At 41.9% G+C, this 21,313-nt stretch overlaps 1 protein-coding gene across 2 annotated transcripts in view; it reads left to right on the top strand.

Moving 5' to 3' along the window:
• Positions 1–1,045: 1,045 nt before the first annotated feature.
• CACUL1 (CDK2 associated cullin domain 1) overlaps positions 1,046–21,313 on the top strand; it is a 70,959-nt gene continuing 50,691 nt past the window's right edge. For both annotated transcript variants that reach the window (XR_013824332.1, XM_079900500.1), the window contains exon 1: positions 1,046–1,680. Coding sequence is in view for 1 of the 2 variants with exons in the window: in XM_079900500.1 (XP_079756626.1) it covers positions 1,320–1,680 (361 nt within the window). In the remaining variant the exon portion in view is untranslated. The remainder of the gene's footprint in view (positions 1,681–21,313) is intronic.

Raw genomic sequence — 21,313 nt, forward strand, 5'->3', positions numbered from 1 at the left:
TTCATTATTCTCGTATAATATACTGCTATTGCAGGGCTTCCCTGGTGGCGTAGTGGTTGAGAGTCCGCCTGCCGATGCAGGGGACACGGGTTCGTGCCCCCGTCCGGGAAGTTCCCACATGCCGCGGAGTGGCTGGGCCCGTGAGCCACGGCCGCTGAGCCTGAGCGTCCGGAGCCTGTGCTCCGGCAACGGGAGAGGCCACAACAATGAGAGGCCCGCGTACCGCATAAAATCTTATATATATATATATAAATAGATAGATATTGCAGAGGAATCAAAAATTATAATAGAGTTACATAATCTTTCTTCCTTGTCCCTCAAGACTCTCATACATAACCTCAAATTTGTAGTTAGATTTGTGAAACAGCATACGGAGAGTGGCATTTTTAAGTTTAAAATTTCTGGCCTCAGTGTACGGAAGAGTTAAGGAACTTTTTAAAAGTTCTTGAATAGCTCAAACACATTTATTTTTTAAGCCACTCTGCTGTCTCGGTTGTTTTCCTCGATTTTGAGGGTTTGGGTCGTGTGGGCTGAGGCTCAAGAGCAATCCTGCCGAGGGCCGCCCTGGACGCTCCCACCCGTTTATTATGGCGAAGCGGAGCTTCTACTGGCCCCCTAGCGCCATGGTCAAGCAAAAGCTGGGGCTGCAAGGCCCTCTGCAGTGCGAAACCCTGTAAATTGGGTGAGCGGGAGAACAACACCGGTGAGAGGGGAAGCCTGGGGCACACCGACCGAGGGGCAGGCTTCAAGCGCGTCTTCAGTCGCCCGCTCATCTCCCCGTAGTCCTGGTAACCAAACTCTGAACGCGCGTGCGCAGCCAAACTCCCTTATCACGTGAGGCCGGGCCGGGGGCGGAGCCGACGAATGCTCCTCCGGACTGGTTGCCCAGTTCCTCTCCGCATGGGACCAGCCGAGGCGGGGCGAACCTCTGCTGTACTGCGTTGGGGTGGCTCACAGCTCCCGCCCCTTTTCGTTTAGCTTTCTCGCGGCTGGTTCCTCGCACCACGTGCCCTCCTGGCCGCTCCCCCAGCTGCCCTTTCCAGCTGCCTGTTGGAAGCTGCTGTAAAATGTCGTGACGGGCGCTGCTGCTTTACGGCTGCCTCTCCCTAAGTGGAGCCCTGGAGCGCCCACCGCCGTCAGCCCTGTCTCTACGAGTCGGCCGGGCAAGATTGAGAGACCCGGCGCGCCGCTGCCCTCCCCGCCGCGCCCTTTCCGGCCCTCGGCGATGTGAGCTCGAGGAGGCTGCGGTGCCCCCCCGGCCTGGGGTTGAGACGGGCGGCAGGTGCCTGTGAGGCGGGCGGGTGCTGGGGGCCTGCAGGATGGAGGAAAGCATGGAAGAGGAGGAGGGGGGCAGCTACGAGGCGATGATGGACGACCAGAACCACAACAACTGGGAGGCCGCCGTGGACGGCTTCCGGCAGCCCCCCCCACCCCCTCCGCCCCCCGCTTCGATCCCAGCCCCTGCCCGAGAGCCTCCGGGGGGTCAGCTGCTGGCGATGCCTGCGGTCTCCGTGGACAGGAAAGGCCCCAAGGAGGGGCTCCCGATGGGGCCACCGCCGGAGCCGAATGGGGTGATCATGATGTTGAAGAGCTGCGACGCGGCTGCCGCCGTGGCCAAGGCGGCCCCCGCCGCCACCCCCACCTCCAGCATCAACATCAACACCTCCACCTCCAAGTTCTGTGAGTACAACCTTTCGTCTGCAGCCTTGGCTTTTCTCCTTCCCACCCGGACGCCGAATCCTTCTCTCTCGGCCATCCCGCTTCCTTTGTTTCAGGCCTGGGTCTCTCCTCCCCTCCCCGCCTCCCTCCCCCGCCTCGTTTGGTGTCCGCGGCCGGCGCCGGAGCGGCCCTGGCTTCTTGTATTACCTGGCCTAAAAGAGCAGCCTGGTTACGCACACAGCCCCAAGTTCTCCTACAAACGCGAGCCGTATCATGACTGGCTATCTCTCAGCATCAGGAAGCTCTTTTCTTCTCCGTTCCCCCTTAAGTTTCACCCTCAAACGTGAAGGGAAAATAAGGCTGTCCGAGTTTCGTTAGGGAGAGGCCTTCAGTTTGTTTTTTGCAACCAGGGGAAAAAGAAATCTGGCCACTTGTGTTTCTGTGCTTTTAGCCAGTCTGCGTTAAATAAGTCAGGAATTAGAAAGTTGACCTATATCTACGCTTCGTTCTTTCCCGTCTCCAGTGCACGCCTTCTGCATCCCGATAGGGAAATGTATGAGTTCCTTCTTGAGTAACAGCAGCGCAGTGGGAGCTGCGACATCCGTTTTGAAGCTAATAATGTATAAAATTACTTTTTCAAAGTCTACACTCATAAGAATAAGCCATTCGGTATGTGTCCAAATCTAAGATTGTGTTCAATGTTGAACTTTTATGTTAGTGATCTGCCCTAACGCTCAACTGCAGGCAGAAAGATTTAAGACCAAAATCTGTTTTGTAACCGAAACTATCTCCAACCAAGGATGTATGCTTCCACAGCTAGGAAGAAAAGTGCGTTTGCTTTAAGTGGTAATTTTGGGGGCTGGTGATGGTGGAAATTGACCGTCATAGCGAGATTTTTCTCTCCTATTAATAACTGCAAGTTTTGAATGGCATCTGGTAAAGAACTGGAGATTTCATTTCTAGTTGCTAATTTTATCAAGCTGTACCAGTAATTGTCCAGTTAGCTGTGCAAAGAAAATATCTGCCTTGGTTCAGATGTATAGTCATAGCCTTACACTTTTTTTTTTTTTTTTTGGAACAAGCACATAATCTTATTTATTTGCCTTCAAGATACTGCTTTAGTCAGAGACATTCATATGTAGGTATGGTTGGTAAGATTTGTCTACGATTTTTTCCGTATTATGTGTACATGAAAATAATGTTTATATTGTATAATTTGTATGTTGAAGTCTATGTAGTGAAACCAGACCTGGGACACAGTGGCAGGGTGACTTATCTAAATGCTGAAGGAAGCTTGCTTTAGTGTTTCAACCAAGTTCATGTTAAGAGTTCAAAAAACAGCATACAGCTAAGAGCAAAAATTAGTGAAATTAGGAACAAAAGAAAGATTTGCCAAACCAAAAGATTGTTTTTTGAAATTAATAAGCTAAACGGACCTCTGATTTTTTAAATGCAAATACAATAAGTGATAACTGGGAAATAGGTACAAACATGAGGTGTTTAAAAGAAGAGTTTTATGAATTGCTATCGGTTTATAAATTTGAAAGCCTAGAGGAAATGTGTAAATTCTTAGAAAACTACAAACTATGAAAGTTGGTAACAGAAGAAGTAGATAGCTTGAGCTAATAAATATTTTTTTAATTTAATTTATTTTTATTTTTGGCTGCGTTGGGTCTTTGTTGCTGCGTGTGGACTTTTCTCTTTGCGACGAGCGGGGGCTACTCTTCGTTGCGGTGCGCGGGCTTCTCATTGCAGTGGGTTCTCTTGTTGCGGAGCACAGGCTCTAGGTGCGCAGGCTTCAGTACTTGTGGCACACGGGCTCAGTAGTTGTGGCTTGCGGGCTCTAGAGCTCAGGCTCAGTTGTTGTGGCGCATGGGCTTAGTTGCTCCACGGCATGTGGGATCTTCCCGGACCAGCGTTCGAACCCGTGTCCCCTGCATTGGCAGGCGGATTCTTAGACACTGCGCCACCAGGGAAGCCCGAGCTGACTAATAAATATCTAAAAACTGAAATAGTAAAACGTCCCCTTTCAAAAACTCTGGATGAAGATAATCTTATAATTGAGGTGCAATGAGCTTTTTTTTTTTTTTTTTTTTTTTTTTTTTTTTGCGGTACACGGGCCTCTCACTGTTGTGGCCTCTCCCCCTGTGGAGCACAGGGTCCAGACGCGCAGGCTCAACGGCCATGGCTCACGGGCCCAGCCGCTCCACGGCATGTGGGATCTTCCTGGACCGGGGCACGAACCCTTGTCCCCTGCATCGGCAGGCAGACTCTCAACCTCTGCGCCACCGGGGAAGCCCTGCAATGAGCTTTTAAATAACAATTCCTTTTTAAAAGTTGTTCTGGGAAATAGGAAAAAGAGAGAGAGAGAGAGATGCCAAGCTCATTTTATGAAGTTAGTGAAATCTTGATTCCAAAACTAGGTAAAGTTGATATGAGAAAGTTATACATCTGTTTTCAGTTATTAGCATAAATGTAAAAATCCTACACAAAATACTAGCTCTTCAAACCCAACAATGTGTTAAAAGAATCTTGATCCATAGAGTTTGTTTTAGGAATGTAAGTGTGGTTCAACATCCATTTATCTGTTAGTGTAATTTATCTTATTAGTAGACTAAAGGAGAGTATATGGGTTCATCATTCTCTCTACTTTTGTATATGTACTTGAAAATTCCCATTAAAAAGTTTAAAAAAAATAGACTAAAGGGAGAGAATTCATCATTATTTCGATACCATAAAATTATTTGATAAGATGCAGCACCCATATATGATAAAAACTCTTGGCAAGCTTGGAACGCAGGATAACTGAATGATGGTCATTACCAAAAACCTACAGCAAATAATAATAATACTTAACAGAGAAATTTCAGATACATTTACTTTAAGGTCAGTAACAAGGGACTTCCTTGGTGGTCCAGTGGTTAAGACTAAGCGCTTCCACTGCAGTGGGCACAGGTTCAAACCCTGGTTGGGGAGCTAATCCTGCATGTGGCACGGCAAAAAAATAAATAAAAAGATCAGTAACAAGATAAGGATGCCCTCTGTCATTGTTACTGTTTAACATAAGAAAGGTTCTGACGAACACTACAGGGGGAAAAAATTAAAAGTATAAGTATAAGAAGGGAAGCAATAAAACTCATTATTTGCAGATAATATCACTTATCTAGAAGAACCATTAGAATCAAGAGAAGCTATTAGAACTAGTAAGAGTTTAGCAAGGTTACTGGACTTAAGATCACCCTACAAAAGTTAGTAGCATTTACTACACTAGCAATAACCAATTAGTAAAGGTAATCAAAAGTAAACATTGTAGGGCTTCCCTGATGGCACAATGGTTAAGAATCCGCCTGCCAATGCAGGGGACACGGGTTCAAGCCTTGGTCTGGGAAGATCCCACATGCTGTGGAGCAGCTAAGCCCGTGCACCACAACTACTGAGCCTGCACTCTAGAGCCCGCAAGCCACAACTACTGAGCCCACGCGCTGCGGCTACTGAAGCCCGCATGCCTAGAGCCTGTGCTCCACAACAAGAGAAGCCACCGCAATGAGAAGCCCGCGCACCGCAAGGAAGTGTAGCCCCCACTCAACGCAACTAGAGAAAGCCCGCGCGCTGCAACAAAGACCCAACACAGCCAAAAATAAATAAAATAAATAAATTTTTTTTAAAAAGTAAATATTGTATACAATAATAGCAAGAAAACTATAGTCTCTAGGAATTACTCTAAGTACATAAGATCTTTAAGGAGAGAACTTTAATAAGGAGCTAGAAGAGGACCTAAATAAATGGGAAAACTTTCCATGCTTTTGGGATTGGATTACTTATTGTTGTAAGGAAGTCAGTTTTCTCCATTTTAATCTATAAATTTGATTAAACTGCCGTCAAAATTCCAGTTGGTTTGTCTGACAAACTCAGTAACCTGATCTAAAATTTATATGGCAGGTGGGATAAAGTCTGTGAATAGCTAAATCAGTCTTAAAGTTTTGCTTTCGTGGGGGCTTGCCTTACCAGAGGTTAAGATACTGTTTCAAAACTATAGTAATAAAAACTAGTATAAGTGCAAGAACCTAAAAAATACACTGGGGGAACAAATTGGAGAGCAGAGACTTACCTATATGTTCAGGAACTTAAGATCAAAGGTGGTATCATAAATCATCAGAGAAAGGAGTCATGTTGCTAGGAAGAGTGGCTTACTTTATGGAGAAAAACCTACCACCACAGATGGGATGAACTATGGATAATTAAAGATCTAAATGTGAAAGGAAAAGTTATAAAATTAATGGAAGACAATGTTGAAGAAGCTCTTTCCCTAGGGAAAGTTTTATCTCAAAACTTACAAAGGTGAAAAAGTAATGACTTTGATTATATAAAAATTAAAGGTTTTCATTCAGTGACAGACAGATGAAAGAATTAGGGAAGATATTTGCAGTGCCCAAAATTGCCAAGGGATTTAGCCTTGAATTTATTCAGCTTTTGTTTGTCCCCAAAAGCATTTTACCTTCATTTTCTAAGGATATTTTTGCTGGATATAGAATTCTAGATTGATAATCTTGTTTTGTTTTTGTTTTTCCTTTCAATACTTTAAAGATGTCTTTCCGTTGTCTTCTGGCCTGCATTATTTCTTTTAATAAATGTCTGAATATTCTTATCTTTGTTCCTCTCTAGTAGTGTGTCCTTTTTTTCTGGCTGCTTTTAAGATTTTCACTTTATCTTTCACTAAATCAAATTTAATTTGATTGTGATATTCCTTGTGGTAGAGTTTTCTGTAGGCTTATTCTTGTTAGTGTCCTTTGAGCTTCTTGGATTTGTGGGGTTCTAGAATTTGTCAAATCTGGAACATTATCATTCATTTTATATTTTTTCAGAATTACTGTCCCATGCCCCTCAGTTGCATATATGTTATGCCACTTGTTATTGTACACTAAATCACTGAGGCTCTGTTCATTATCTTTTTCAGCTTTTTCACCCCCCTCTGCTTCAGTTTAGATAGTTTCTATTGCTGTGTTGTCTCTGGTGTCTCATCTGTTGTTAATTCAGCAAGAGTTCCAACTGTTTTTAACATAGACTGTCATTGAGTCCAGGTTTCAGTCAGTTAACTGAGCGAATTGTTATAACCATATCTGGTTTCTTGAGATACTGCAGTGAATGAAGAATCTTCAGTAAGTGTATTCCTTTTGATAACTTAAGTCTTACCTAAAGTTCTGTTTCAGTCTTTAGAATTCTTAATGTCTTTTGAGAGTCCACAGTGGTGTACCTCAGAGATATTATGGGTTCTGTTCTAGACCACTGCAGTAAAGTGAATATCACAATAAAGTGAATCACACGAATTTTTTCATTTCCCAGTGCGTATAAAAGTTATGTTTACAGTATAGTATAGTCTGTTAAGTGTGCAATAGCATTATGCCTAAAAAAAAATTGAACATATCTTAATTGAAAAATACTTTATTGCTAAAAAATGCTAAATATCATCTGAGCCTTTAGCAAATCATAATCTTTTCGCTGGTAGAGGGTTTGAAATATTGCGAGAATTACCAAAATGTGACAGAGATGCAAAGTGAGCAAATGCTGTTGGAAAAATGACGCCGATAGACTTGCTAGACTCAGAGTTGCCACAAAACTTCAATTTGTAAAAAGCGCAGTATCTGCAGAGTACAATAAAATGAGGTATGCCTGTAGTTCTTTAGGAATGAAGGCTGGCTCCTGTTTGTTTAGATTTGGTGCTCCTTCCCCTGGGAAATTTGATTTATAATAGTCGGAGGTTTAGAGGCGGTGAGAGCTGCTTGGAGTAAGGCATGAGGAGAATCTGCATTCCCTTGCAAGGCTCCAGTCAGTATTACAGCAAGGGAGCAGGGGCTTCAGTCAAGTAAAGATTAGCCTCATATTGGGTGGGAGGGGTGCTTCTCAGGTAGGGAAGGCTCAGTGAGTTTTGTGAGGTCAGGGTTCTCAGATTGATCAAACTCCACCCCATTTCAGGCCTCAGGGTCTTATCATTTCACAATCAGTGCCCTAACTTTTACTTAAGAGATTGTTTTCATATGGTAATTCTGTAACTTGCAGAATCACTCTTTGATTTTTGGCTATATCAACCCTATACCTATAAGAATTAAGAGGTTCTTTTATGCATTCATGGATGCTCTTCTGTCCTCTGTTTATTGAGTTAATCATTTTCTTAAAGCTTTCACCTGTCCTCAGAATCAGCCCACTCCACAGTCCTTGTCTTTCTTATTTCCATCATAATGCACTTAGCAGTCTGCCATGCTGTTTTCTTCAAGAAGAACTTTATTCCAGGTATCTACAGGTGGTAAGTAATTCTTTGCTGCTACATGCCATGTACTATTAGTATTATGTTATCTAATGGTGGCAATATCATCATTGCCTTTAAATCCAACTAGATTGGAAAACCAAAGCCAGGTTCCTAGCTTTTAAGAGTCTGTGTCCTGTAACTACTCTGGTACCAAATACTTTAATCAGTCAGTTCAGTGCAAGAAAATACTCCAGGTATCTAAAGCAACAGGAGATCTAATAGAAATTGGGTCCACTGTAAATTGTCGGAAAGGTCAGAGGTATGAAGTCAGTGAGGCTGCTCGCCTAAAGCTGCATTCCAGAGGACAGGCTGCTGCTTCTGCTGCCACCACCGCCATTCTTACATCGTCACACTTGCCTCGCTCATCCTTGAAGTTGGTGACCAGACACGAACTTGGAGTTCGGCTGCCACAAATTCTGACGTCTCTAACCTTACTTGCCAGAACCACCGGCAGCAATAATCTGTCCTTTGCCTCCCTTTGGCCTTCCAAATCTCATTCAGATGTATCTCATTGATGGAATGTAATTTGGGAAGTGTAATCACTTAGTTCAGTTTTTCATTGCACATTAGTCAGCTTGATAATTACTCCCAAATTTCAGGAGCTTATGGACCAACAAAGGCTTATTTCTTGCTCATGTTGTGTTAGTGGCTGACGGTTGTGGCTTTTCATGTCATCTCATTCTGAAGCGCAGCTCTTTTCTGGGTCCTGTCACTCTTGGCAGAGACAAAGAGAAGAGAGTGGACAGCAACACACAATGGCTTTTAAAGCCTCTGCTCAGATGTAGCGTATGTCACATCTGTTTGTATTCCAGATATATTAAACAGGCTAGAATGGTTCCCTGTCTGAATGTGTTGGGGCAGGTGGGACTGGAGCGTGAGGATAAAAGGCACTGAATGGCTAGATGGAAGGGGGGTGGGGTGGGATCTTGCCTTGACTGATGGTACTGTGCCATGATCTCAGGATAATTATGAATCCACTGCACCAAAAGCTTCTCCAGATGAATAAAAGCTTCACAGTATTTTTTAATTGAACTCAATGAAATTATTCTTTTCTTTAAATTAATGACTCAGAAGTATGTTAAAATTGACTTTTGAATTTAGTGAACGTGTTAACTGACTTTAGTGAATCCTAAATAAAGTCGCTCTACTTGATCAGGTCCTACCTGCGTTTCCAGATTGGTTGATTCTTTTACCAGTGAATCAGTTAATGTATTCAGGCCTTAAAATATGCACTGTTCGCAGCATCCGTGGTGGTTATTTGGTATCTTCTTGCCTTCCAGCTTAGTGGAGTTGTGCTGCAGCAAGCATCACTGTGGTATCGATCGATTGTCCAAATTTCAGGATCTCATTGGGGATCTTGTCTTGCCGTTTTTTGACATGAATTGCACAAAGTGACAGTGATGAAACTGTAAGAGAAAGCCATTGTAATGTTTATGTAAGGCCCAGTCCCAAATCCCTAAAGAAAATGAATGCTGTTCACTTTCTCTTTAAACTGTAACTCTGTAAGCCGCAGACCATATATAATCACGTTGTGAACTGTTAAATGCTATATAAAAAATGATTGTGGATATTCTTTTATAATATGCCTTGGCAGGGAAAACTGGCCTTCCATTTTCCTTCCTACTTTTGTAGTTGTTTGCCTATTAACCTCTGTAGTTAAGAGTATAGATAAGTAATTTGTAGTTGCAGGTGTGCTGACTAGAATGGCATTTTATCCAAACAGATATTTATTTATCGTCTTCTGTATGCCAAGGTAATATTTTAGCCTCTGGTGATGAATGAGACAGAGTTTAGTGTGGTGGTTGATGGACAGATGATTGTGATACATTATAATTAAGTGCTGTGGTAAAGTTATGTATGTACATGGTAGCATAGACGGAAAAAGAATCTTTGAAAATGAATAAAAGTTTGTTAGGAGGACTGAGGTGGCAGGGTTGGGCTTGAAGAGACTTCCTTTGCAGAGGGAGAAGCCTGTGTGGAAGACCCAGAGTTGAAATTATTGTAGGAACATAGGGTGTGAGGAGGGAGTGGCACAAATTAAACCTAGATCGATAGAAAGGTCTAGATGCGAAGGGCATGCTAGGTTAGAGATGGGATTTTCTTCTGCAGGAATAGGGGCCACTGAAGTATATTAAGGGAGTCAACTTGGTAAAATTTGTCTTAGCGTGTTAATATAGATTAGAAAGAAGAGAGAATGGAGGCAGAGAGACTGGTTAGGGGGTTTAATTATTGTAGTCTAGGCAAGAGATGACAGCCTGAACAAATAAAGCATTGGAAGAGAGGTGGTTTCTGACTTTGGAAACATTTGGGGACTACAGTCTTTAAAATTTGGGTGGGAAGAAGGGAGGATAAGGATATGGTAGGCGTATAGGTAGGGGTGTGTATGTGTCTTTTTTAAGTTGTCTGTGGAACATTTGGGTGGAGAGGTCCAGTAGGCAGTGGGTAAGCTGAGCTTTCTCATTTCATGCACTTTAGAATATTGGAAGTGCTGAAACAAAAATTTAGTTTCACCAGATTTGTTTTTACCTTTCTGAGGATTTGAGTTTCACCAAACTCTTTGGTCTTAGAACAGAACAGCACAGAACTTTGCTTTTATATAGGCTTATACTTTAAAAACTTAAAACTGTATGAAAAGATATATAATGAAAATCAGTGATTCCTTCCTTTGTTCCTTCCCATTCCTGGACCTGTGACCCAGAGTCAATTATTTTTAATTCATTTAGTTGTCTCTTCTGGTATTTATCCACACATTTCAATGTGTTAATATTGTTATTAATTAATTAGTTAGTTTTATATTACCTGTTGACCTGTTATTTCCACGATGTTTTAGTTCTCTTATACCTCTACACACCTTACCTCTTTAATTCTTTAAATAACACAATTTTTGGTTCAAAATAAACCATATTTACATTACAGCTAAATAATCACTGAAGGGCCAGGAGTGTACTCAGATTACATTTTCTTTCACATCAAACTCTGCTATTAAGTTGCCTTGTTTATACTTGCATAGTTTTTGAAAAACTGATTCTTAAAGTTTTTCAACATCTTTATCACATCCACCATATACCTGTCACTGGTGTTTTTGAAATGCTCAGTTAATCAGTATTTCCTTTTTGTCTGCTTGTGGAGCTGTTAATCTTCTTGTTCCTGTTTATTTCTTAGGGCCCACAGTTGCCACTCATGGACTTCCCAACAGGTGGAATGATTGTTACTTGATGTCTTCCTTTTTATTTATTTATTTATTAAAAGTTTTGTTAAAATATAGTTGATGTACAGTATTATGTTAGCTTCAGGTGTACTGCATAGTGATTTGACATTTGCATACATCATGAAATGTTCATCACAATAAATCTAGTAACCGTCTCTCCCCATACAAAGTTATTACAATATTATTGACCATGTATCTTAAGCTGTATATATGGTACAACATATATACATATGTGATTGTTTTCAGTTGATGATCTCTTAGGTTTGAATGCCTTCTAACAACGATACATTTTTATTCCCCCCATCATGTTGAATGTTTTTGATGTTGTATTTTCCATCTTTTTGTTTTGTATATCCCTTAACTATTTATTGTGGTTTTAGATGATTTTACTACTTTTGTCTTTTAACCTTCCTACTAACTTTATAAGTGGCTGATCGACTACCTTTACTATATGTTCGTCTTTACTAGTGAAATTTTTCCTTTCATAATTTTCATATTTTGAGTTGTGGCCTTTTCTGCTTGGAGAACCCCTTTATCATTTCTTGTAAAGCTGGTTTAGTAGCGCTGACCTCTTAGCTTTTGCTTGTCTGTAAAACTCTTTATCTCACCTTCGAATCTGAATGATAACCTTGTCAGGTAGAGTATTTTTGGTTTTAAGTTTTTTCTTTCATCACTTTGCAAATATCATGCCATTCACTTCTGGCCTGCAAAGTTTCTGCTGAGAAGTCAGCTGTGAGTCTTTATGGGAGTTCCCTTGTATGTAACTAGTTGCTTTTCTCTTCTGCTTTTAAGATTCTTTCTTTAATTTTGCAATTTTAATTATTATGTGTCTTAGCGTGGACTTTTTTCAGTTCAACTTGTTTGGGAGTCTCTGTGCTTCTTGGAATTGGATGTCTGTTTCCTTCCCCAGGATAGGGAAGTTTTTAGCTACTGTTTCTTCAAACAAGTCCTTTGCGCCTTTCTTCTCCTTCTGAGACCCCGTAAAGTTAGTATGCTTGATGTTGTACCAGAGGTCTCTTAAACTATCCTCATTTTTTAAAATTATTTTTTCTCTTTTTCTGTTCAACTTGGGTGATTTCTACTACTGTCTTCCAGATCACAGTCTGTTACTCTGTGTCATCTAATCTACTGTTGATTCCTTTTAGTGTAATTTTAATTTTAGTTAGTTGTATTCTTCAGCTCTGTTTGGTTCTCAGGATTTTCCAGCTCTTTGTTGACATTCTCACCATGTTCATCCATTCTTCTGGGCTAGGGAGCATCTTTATGATCATTACCTTGATCTCTTTGTTGAGTAGATTGCCTGTCTCCACTTCGTTTAGTTCTTTTTCTGAGGTTTTGTCTTGTTTCTTTGTTTGGGACATGTTCCTCTGTCTGCTCATTTGGCCCAGTTTTCTGTGTTAGGTTGGTTACATTTCCCAATTTTAGAGAAGTGGCCTTATGTAGGAGACATCCAGTGGGTCCCAGTAGCACACTCCCTTCTGGTCACCAGAGCTATATGCTCAAGGGGTGCCCCCGTAGGGCTGCCTGTGCCCTTCTTTCATGGCAGGACTGCTACGGTGGGTGTGCTGGTAGGCGGGGCTGGCCCCCAGCCTGACTGTGAGGCCCTGCCTCATGCAGTGGCTGCCGGGCTGCTGGAGGGCAGGGTAGGCTTCCCAGCTGTCTGCCTGGCCCTGGGGCTGGGGCTGGCCTGTTGGTGGGCGGGTAAGCCCCCAGTGCCAATAAGCTAGGGGGAGGGTTCCAAAATGTCACTTGCCAGTGCTGTGTTATCTTGGTAGAACGAACTGCCCAAAATGGCTACTGCCAGCATCTCCATCCCCAGGGGGAGTTCCAGTTGCCTCCTGAGGAGGCTCTCCAGGATCAGCAAACGGGTCTCACCCAGGCTGCTTTCAATTTACTGCCTCTGTGCTGAGATTTGAAGTGTGTGAGATTTAACGTATGCCCTTTAAGAGCAGAGTCTTTTTCCTACAGCTCTCTGGCTCTCCTGGACATGAGCCCTGCTGGTTTTCAAAGTCAGATGTTCTGGGGGCTCATCTTTCTGATGCAGGAACCCTGGGCAGGGGAGCCTGATGTGGGGCTCAGAAAGAATCCTCGCTCCTTGGGGAGAACCTCTTTGATTGTGATATTCCTCCCATTCGTGGATCGCTGACCTGGAGTTGTGAGTCCTGACAATACCGCGTCTCACCCCCTCTTATTCAGCTCATTGTGGTTCCTTGTTTAGGTATGCAGTTGTGGAATATCTTTTCTGCTAGTTTTTAGGCCGTTGTCATAGATAGTTGCTCTGTAAGTAGCTGTAATTTTGGTGTATCCATGGGAGGAGGAGTGAGTTCAGGGTTTTCCTACTCTGCCGTCTTGGCCACCTCACTTCATGTCTTTCTTTTTACTGGTGTGTTCCCATGTATGTGTGTGTATGTACAGAACATATCTGCTGGCAGTCTGTTGGGAAAATGTGTATGGATAATAATATCAGGTCTTGAATATATAAAAATGCTCACTTGATTGACTGTTTGGGTATAGAATTCTTACCTAAATGATTTTTTTTTAAATTTTATTTATTTTTGGCTGCATTGGGTCTTCGTTGCTGTGCATTGCAGCGAGTGGGGACCACTCTTCACTGCGGTGCGCAGGCCTCTCACTGCGTTGGCTTCTCTTGTTGTGGAGCACTGGCTCTAGGCACGCAGGCTTCAGTAGTTGTGGGACATGGGCTCAGTAGTTGTAGCTCCCGGGCTCCAGAGCGCAGGCTCACTAGTTGCAGTGTACGGGCTTAGTTGCTCTGCAGCATGTGGAATCCTCCTGGACCAGGGCTCGGACCCGTGTCCCCTGCATTGGCAGGCGGATTCTCAATTGCTGCGCTACCAGGGGAGCCCCCTAAGTAATTTTTAAAGTGTTGCTTCATTGACTTCAAGCTTGCAGTGTTACAGTGGAGAATTCAGGTGCCATTTTTATTCTTGTTATTTTGCGTGTGGTCTTTTTTTCCCTTTGGAAAATTATTGGGATGTTTTCTTAGGTAAATGAGTCAGTGTTTTTCTCCCTTTACATTTTCTCTCTTCTCCCTTTTCTCTGGAATTATTGGTAGTCAAATGTTGAATTAACTGTTTTGATCTTCTAAGTCTGTTAACTATTTTTTAGTATATTTTATTACTCTTAATGTTCTAGGAGAGTTTCTAGGTGTTTACTTTTTTCTTTTCGATTTTTTTATGATAAAGGCATTTATGATGAGATAAATGCTTTTATTTATTCATTCATTCATTCATTCATTTATGGCTGTGTTGGGTCTTCATTGCTGCATGCGGGGTTTCTCTAGTTGCAGCGAGCAGGGGCTACTCTTTGTTGTGGTGTGCAGGCTTCTCATTGCGCCGGCTTCTCCCGCTTCAGAGCATGGGCTCTATGATGCACGGACTTCAGTAGTTGTAGCACATGGGTTTGGCTGCTCTGTGGCATGTGGGATCTTCCTGGACCAGGGCTCGAACCCGTGTCTCCTGCATTGGTAGACGGATTCCCAACCACTGCGCCACCAGGGAAGCCCTTCTTTTGGATTTTTAACAATGGCTATATTTTTAATTTTAAGAGCATTTGGAATTCTCCTTTTTCATTACTGTTACTAATTTTTATCTTCTCAGCATAGTAATTATAGGTTTTTTAAAAAGTTTTCTTTTGTTCTTTTAGTTCTTTGCTTTTATCTTTGCAGTTTTTGTTTGTTTTGATCTCTGATGTCTGAGACTTTGCAAATATTCGTGATCCTTAGCTGTCTATTCGTATTTAAAAGTGAAAAAGGCTAATTGGTAGTTCAGTGTTTACAAGGGACCTTGCCAAGTGTAAGTGTTGGGCTTCACTTCGGGTTAATTGAATGCAAAGCTGCTATTCTTGGGGAACTGCCAAATAGTATGTGGATGTCTTTTCTCTGGGGCTGTTCCGTTTCTCTAGGGAAGGATCTTCTTCCTTTCTGGGAGAATGGTAGGGTTGGGTAGGTGGGGCAGGAAGTAAAGACACTTCTCCTGGCCGATGGCATTCTAGAATTAAAGAAAAGGAGCAGGGTTAGATGTTTGAACATTTCTTATTTTGACTTTTGACTTTACTTAAATCTGCCAGCCCTGTGCTTCCCACACACCCACACACCCACCCGCCACGTATCTGTCCTGGAGTCCCAAGCTTTTACCTTTCAGTTTCTGTGCAGGATAACTCTTCTCTTTTTTAGTGTTTAGTCTACAGACTTGCAACCAATCTTCACCCTTCCCACTCCAGCCACCAGCTCTCTGCCTCTAAACCTCGCTCATTGTATCCTGTCCTTAGGTCCTGAATTTCTCAGGGTCCTGCAGGGCAAGATTAGCTCACTATTGGTGTTTCCACCTCAGCACACACTGACTTATGCTGCTACTTCAGAGTTACTTTCCTGGTCTTAATGCCATGGAGAGTTTGACTTGTTTAAGTCTTGCAGGAAAAACAGAATTTTAGAACTACGGCAGATGTGCAGTCAGCGTGGTTTGTACATATGTAATCACAATTGAGCAGATACTTTCTAGTTGAGTATTGTGAGATTCTGGATTAGTTGGAGTTGGAGCCATAATGGATGTTTTGATAGCACTTGACCTTTTCATATATGTACTTTCATAACATGTTCATAGTGAGAACTGTGTCACAGGCTCAAATGTGATGTTGTAATTGTAGAATAATGTTGTGCAGTAACTATTCTAAAGTAATGTATTGATAGATTTCAATCTTGCTGGTAGGTCACTGCAGCTACTTTCTAAGATAGTAGTGATGAAGGAAGTTTCTACTGTTCTGTTTTTTCTTCAATTTGAGAAATGTGTCATTTCTAAGCAGTAGAACAACAGTGGAGTGTGTTTTCTATACAAGTTTTACAGTGTTTGGGGGAAAGAAACATGTCATTTGAAAGAAGGCAAAGCAGGTTATATGGTTTCATATAGTTAGTATGTTATAAGCCTTATCTGGACCAAAATGTTATCTAGTTATTTGTTTATATAAATGTAACTTACCCTAAACCCCAAACCCTATAACTTAGAAACTTCCCAAACACGTGCAATTTAGAACTTAAAACTTAGAAACTCCCCATAGAGCATATAACTTTTAAAAGTTTTTAGCTTACTTCAGAAACAGTTGCTTCATTAGGACTTGACATTAGCTATATCATCTTTTACTGGCGAGTCAAAATATACCCAAGTAGCTGGCACAGCTTTTGTTTTTTTCCTCCTAATATGGAAAAGGATCTTTAAAGGATTTGGTCACCTCTATTACTATTTTTTTCCCAACTTGGCAGTTCTCTTAGGAGCAGCTAAGTGTTACTTTTTCCTTTGCCAGGATCAAATTATTTTCCTTTTGAGAGAAATAAGTAACAGGGATTTTGTTTTTTTTAAATAAATAGTAAGACTCCATTTATTTGTTAGACTACACAGCCTTCTTCTGATTCTGATTCTCTTCCACTCTGATCTTTTTCTTTATTCCCAAAGGCTTCTCCCCATTCTGCAGGCTTTGTTCTTGGCCTTCAGCTTCTCTCTGTCCATTACTTGAGAGATTTCAGACATCCCCTTGTGCTGGAGGAAGAATAATATTCTACCAGGTGGTAATGTTTTGGACCACACAGATTTACAAGATTGTTATGGGCTTGCTGTGACAACAAGAAGTCGTAATTTTTCTCTTAGAGCACGTACCCTAGCCAGAGTTAAAAGGAAGGCCCAGAGCTTTTTTCTACTAGTCCATCTGTCAGATTATCTAATTGTAATTAGTTACAATTAATCTGAAAGGTCACTATGTTTGAGACACAATTTAGCCTGTTTAATTGGGCTTAATCATTTATTTCATAATTGCCAATACTGTATTCTTCTTAAGGAGCCAGTTCTTAATGAAAGTGGCCTTTTTGGTGGGGAGAAGGGACATGGAAGAGTAGAACTTTAATGCTTTTTGAACATAAAACAGTTCCTAGCTGCCCTTTAATTTTTTTTCTGTGCTACATTTACACCTTTGACTCTCCAGTTCGAGTTTTTCGGAACCAACAACCATGTGCTAGCAATGGAGAACAGAGGAGCACCTGTGACCCTTGGCTGTCCTGAGCTTGAATAGGAGCATCAGGCAGTGGTTCTCAAAGTAGCCGGCATAAGAATCACCTGGAGGGGGCTTCCCTGGTAGCGCAGTGGTTGAGAGTCCGCCTGCGGATGAAGTGGGACACGGGTTCGTGCCCCGGTCCGGGAAGATCCCACATGCCATGGAGCGGCTGGGCCTGTGAGCCATGGCCGCTGAGCCTGCGCGTCTGGAGCCTGTGCTCCGCAACGGGAGAGGCCTGCGTACAGCAAAAAAAGAAAAAAAAAAAGAATCACCTGGAAGGCTCAAATGGATTTCTGTATCATGTGTTACACGCTCCCCACTTTTCTGACTCCCTAAGTCTGGGTTGGGGCCTGGCAGGTTGCATTTACATTAAGTTAACAAGTTTCCAGGTGATGCTGATGCTGCCCTGGTATCAGATTTTGAGAGCCACTGATAGTAGGTAGTGGCCAGTCTTTGCAGTAGACCAAGAATGAATTAATAATACCTGCTATAGTTTCTGAATATATCCTCCCCTTACAAACAAATAACAAGAAAAAAAACTCAAAAGGAATATCTGGTAGGGCTTACCTGGTTTGCTTTAGCCTGTGTGAAACCAAATGCACTTCAATTTTTAATTCCAGAGCTACTAATAAGTAGTATGCCTTGGACTTTTTATATTAAACATTTATTTTGACTTCCATTAAATTAATTTACTTCACATACATTATTGAATACCTATCATATGATAGTTTGGAGCTGGGGCTCTAGCGCTGAGTTCCTTCTCCAAGGGGCTTATGTGTAGTTTGAGGAAGATTGATAATAAACACGTAATGTGTCAAGTGTTGATAAGTTACTTGGATAACAAAGTATGAGAGTTGAACATATTTATTCCTGCCTGGTATGAATTACATATCCCTAATAGTTTCTCATTTATTAGCAATCTGATAGTATTTCCTGAACCTTAGATTCCAGCTATTCCATGTGTTTTAGATTTTATTTCACTTTATTTTAGTAAAGGTCAGTTGTAGTACTTTCTCAATAGAACTGAGGCTGTGTGAGCTTGTTATCTTAAGAGTTTCAAGGTTTAAGCCTTGTGGCGTGATGTTATGAGGGCAACCTGAGGGTTTTTACATTTTGTGAACTTGAATGTCTCTAGAGGGCATTTGAATTCTCCAGCTCATTGAAATGCTCACTGCTCTTTTTTATTCTTATACCAGGCCTGTTTTACTCACTTATGTTAATGGCCTGGGCCTTGTAGGCATTTGAGTTTAGAATACCTTCTTTAAACAGTTTAAAAAATAGTGCACTTTTTTCAAGCTGGAAAATCTAACCTAGGTAAAATGTAGTTATTTAATGGTAATTTCATTTTTGTTTAGGTCCCATGTTTCATATTTTTTTTGGTTAGTCTGAACTTTTTTGTCGGCAAAGTTGAAAGCGATTGATTACATTTCTCTAGCTAGAGGATCTAGTTTTAGAATTCAGGACTGCACGCACGCACACACACATACACACACTTTGAGGCTGTGCATGTCAAATGTTGTATAAACCAAACAGCTGATATATTTTGTTTGTTTTAAGTCAGAGATTGGATTGAGATTAGCAAGAAATTCAATATCTTAACATTTTCTGGATTGTCATTTTAAGTGTTGACCACAGATTGGTATGAAAAACCTTCCTAATCTTTGGCTAAGTGTATGAATACCAACTAGTGCTCGTTCTTCGAACTCCCTGTAGCTCTGCAGATGCTCCTCTGTGTTCTGCTTTCCTTTGCTACTGTGGTGAAGATTGGGTGGCTCCTGAGAAGAAAGTCATGTTAGCCAGTGTCTTAGTCTGTTCATGCTGCTGTACCAGACTATCATAGACTGGGTGGCTTATTTATCTCACGCTTTTGGAGGATGAGAAGTCTAAGATCAGGGCGCTGGCAGATTCAGAGTCTGGTGAGAGAGCCTGCTTCCTGGTTCATAGAAGGCCATCTTCTCACTGGGTCCTCACATGGTAGAAGCGGTGAGGGAGTTCTCCAGAGACTCTAAATCCATTCATGTGAGGGCTCCGCCCCCATGACCTAAAAACCTCCCAAAGGCTCCACCTCCTAATGCCATCACATTGGGGGTTAGTGTTTCAACACATGAGTCTTGGGGGGACACAAACATTCACTCCGTAATAGCTAGCCTGTAAGTGAATTGGTTTTCTGTTGTTTTTCAAGCAAAATATATGTGGAAATATAGCTTCTTTTAGGATTTAAGATTTTCTACTGTGACTTGTGCCTTTTTCGTTTTGGTTTGAAAGTCTGTTTTCAAAGATATTTAAAACCAGAGCAGTTTTTGTTTTTTTTTTAATGCCACGTGAAAGACCTGAGAGGCATCAGAAATCATTGCTTCTGTGGAACTTCATTCTGTCCTTGCAGCTGCGGGACTTCACATCTTAGGTTCTTTTTCCTCTGTCACATCTTTGACTTGGAGATTTGCCAAAGTGAAACGTGTGCTTGGGAAGCAGGTGTCTCCCCAGCCGCAGCGCAGGGTGGAGTTAATTGAACCGAGTGGTCCAGGAACCCATAGAGTTGGTGTGTTCATTCTTGGCATTCAGTACTTGAAGATTTCTTTCTGAGCTTGTCACTTACCTTCCTTAATTCCCAGCGTTTGGCGTAGAGCAGGTGTATGATGTGGTTTAGGTGATAAACACTTGATAGGAGGTTCAGTAACCTAGAATCACATAGTGAGAAAGTTCTTTGTTTTTCAGTTACTTAAAAAAAAATTTTTTTTTTTTTTAAATCCTCTGAAAGCAGAAAGGTGGTATTTTGGAGCTAGCGTGTAACACTTCTCAGCATCTGCCGATCTCCTTTATTCACAGGGAAAGCAAGCTTCACTCAGAACCTTTAAAGGCAGTAGGACCTAGCTAGAATTTAATAACACTGTGTTTATTTCTATATTGCACATGACACTACTTTTCTGTTTTTGATCAATTCTTATTTTGTTTTAAGTGCGAGTAGTTTTATGCACAAGGGGGTGATTCTAGGAAGCACCTGCAGGAGTGTGGAGACAGAGACAGGGATGGTAAGGAAGCCATAAAGAAGGCAACACTGCGGCGACGGGAGTGGAATCCCAGTGGGGACTTGGGAGTCAGTGCATACTCACCCAGAGTAAAGGGAGACGCTGGGTACTTACACTGAGTTCTCATTAGTCATTACTTGATGGTGGCTCCTGGGGGTGTTAATTCTCTAGAACTTCCAACTGGCCTCTCCTTCAGGCAGAGCAACCCCGGCAGCCAGAGAGAACACTGGCAAATAATGGTAGGTGTTGACAGTGCCCTTTGTGGATCACTGTAAATGGGTGGGGTACCAACAGTTTCAGCTTCACTCCCAGACGTGCTAAGCTTCTCCTACATCCTCGTCATCTTAGTCAACGGCAACCCCATCCTTCGGTGCTGAAGGCTAAAAACTTTAGAGTCATCCTTGACCCTTCTCTCACATCTCACATCCAAACCATCAGCAAATCTTGTTGGCTCTACCTTGAAATATATTCAAAATCTGACCTCTCCTCTTGCCCTCACTGCTACCACCTACTCCAATCCCCCATCATCTCACAGCCTTCTAACTTAGTTTATTGCTAGTACAGAAGCTGGAATGATCCATAGAAAATCAAAGTCAGATTACATCACTGCTCAGAACCTTCCACATGTCCTCATCTTAGAGTGAAAGGCAAAGTCTTTCCATTGCCCATAAGGCCCTCCAGCATCTGGCCTCCTTCTCCCTTTTGTGTGTGTGCCTGTGTGTGCACACGCATGTACAGTTCTTTCTGTTTTTAGTCTTATATGTAGTCAAAACATTCCTTTCCTCTCCATTTTCTTCCCTATTTTTTTTTAGTGTGGGTTATGTGATTCATTTGTGAATTAGATTCATTTGCCACAGTTTGCCATTCCATCTTTACCACTACATCCTGGGTGAAATTTTGTGTTTTTTTCCATACAGTGAATGTACTTTTTATAGTGTATAGTTCTGTTGGTTTTGACAGATGCATGGAGTGGTGTATCCACTACTGCGGTTCCATACAAAAGAGTCCATTGTCTTAAAAATTCCTTCCTGCTTCCCCTTTGCAGACAGTCCTTCTTTCCACCTT

Source organism: Stenella coeruleoalba (genome assembly GCF_951394435.1).
Source record: "Stenella coeruleoalba genome assembly, chromosome: 16".
In the NCBI taxonomy this organism is placed as follows: domain Eukaryota; kingdom Metazoa; phylum Chordata; class Mammalia; order Artiodactyla; family Delphinidae; genus Stenella; species Stenella coeruleoalba.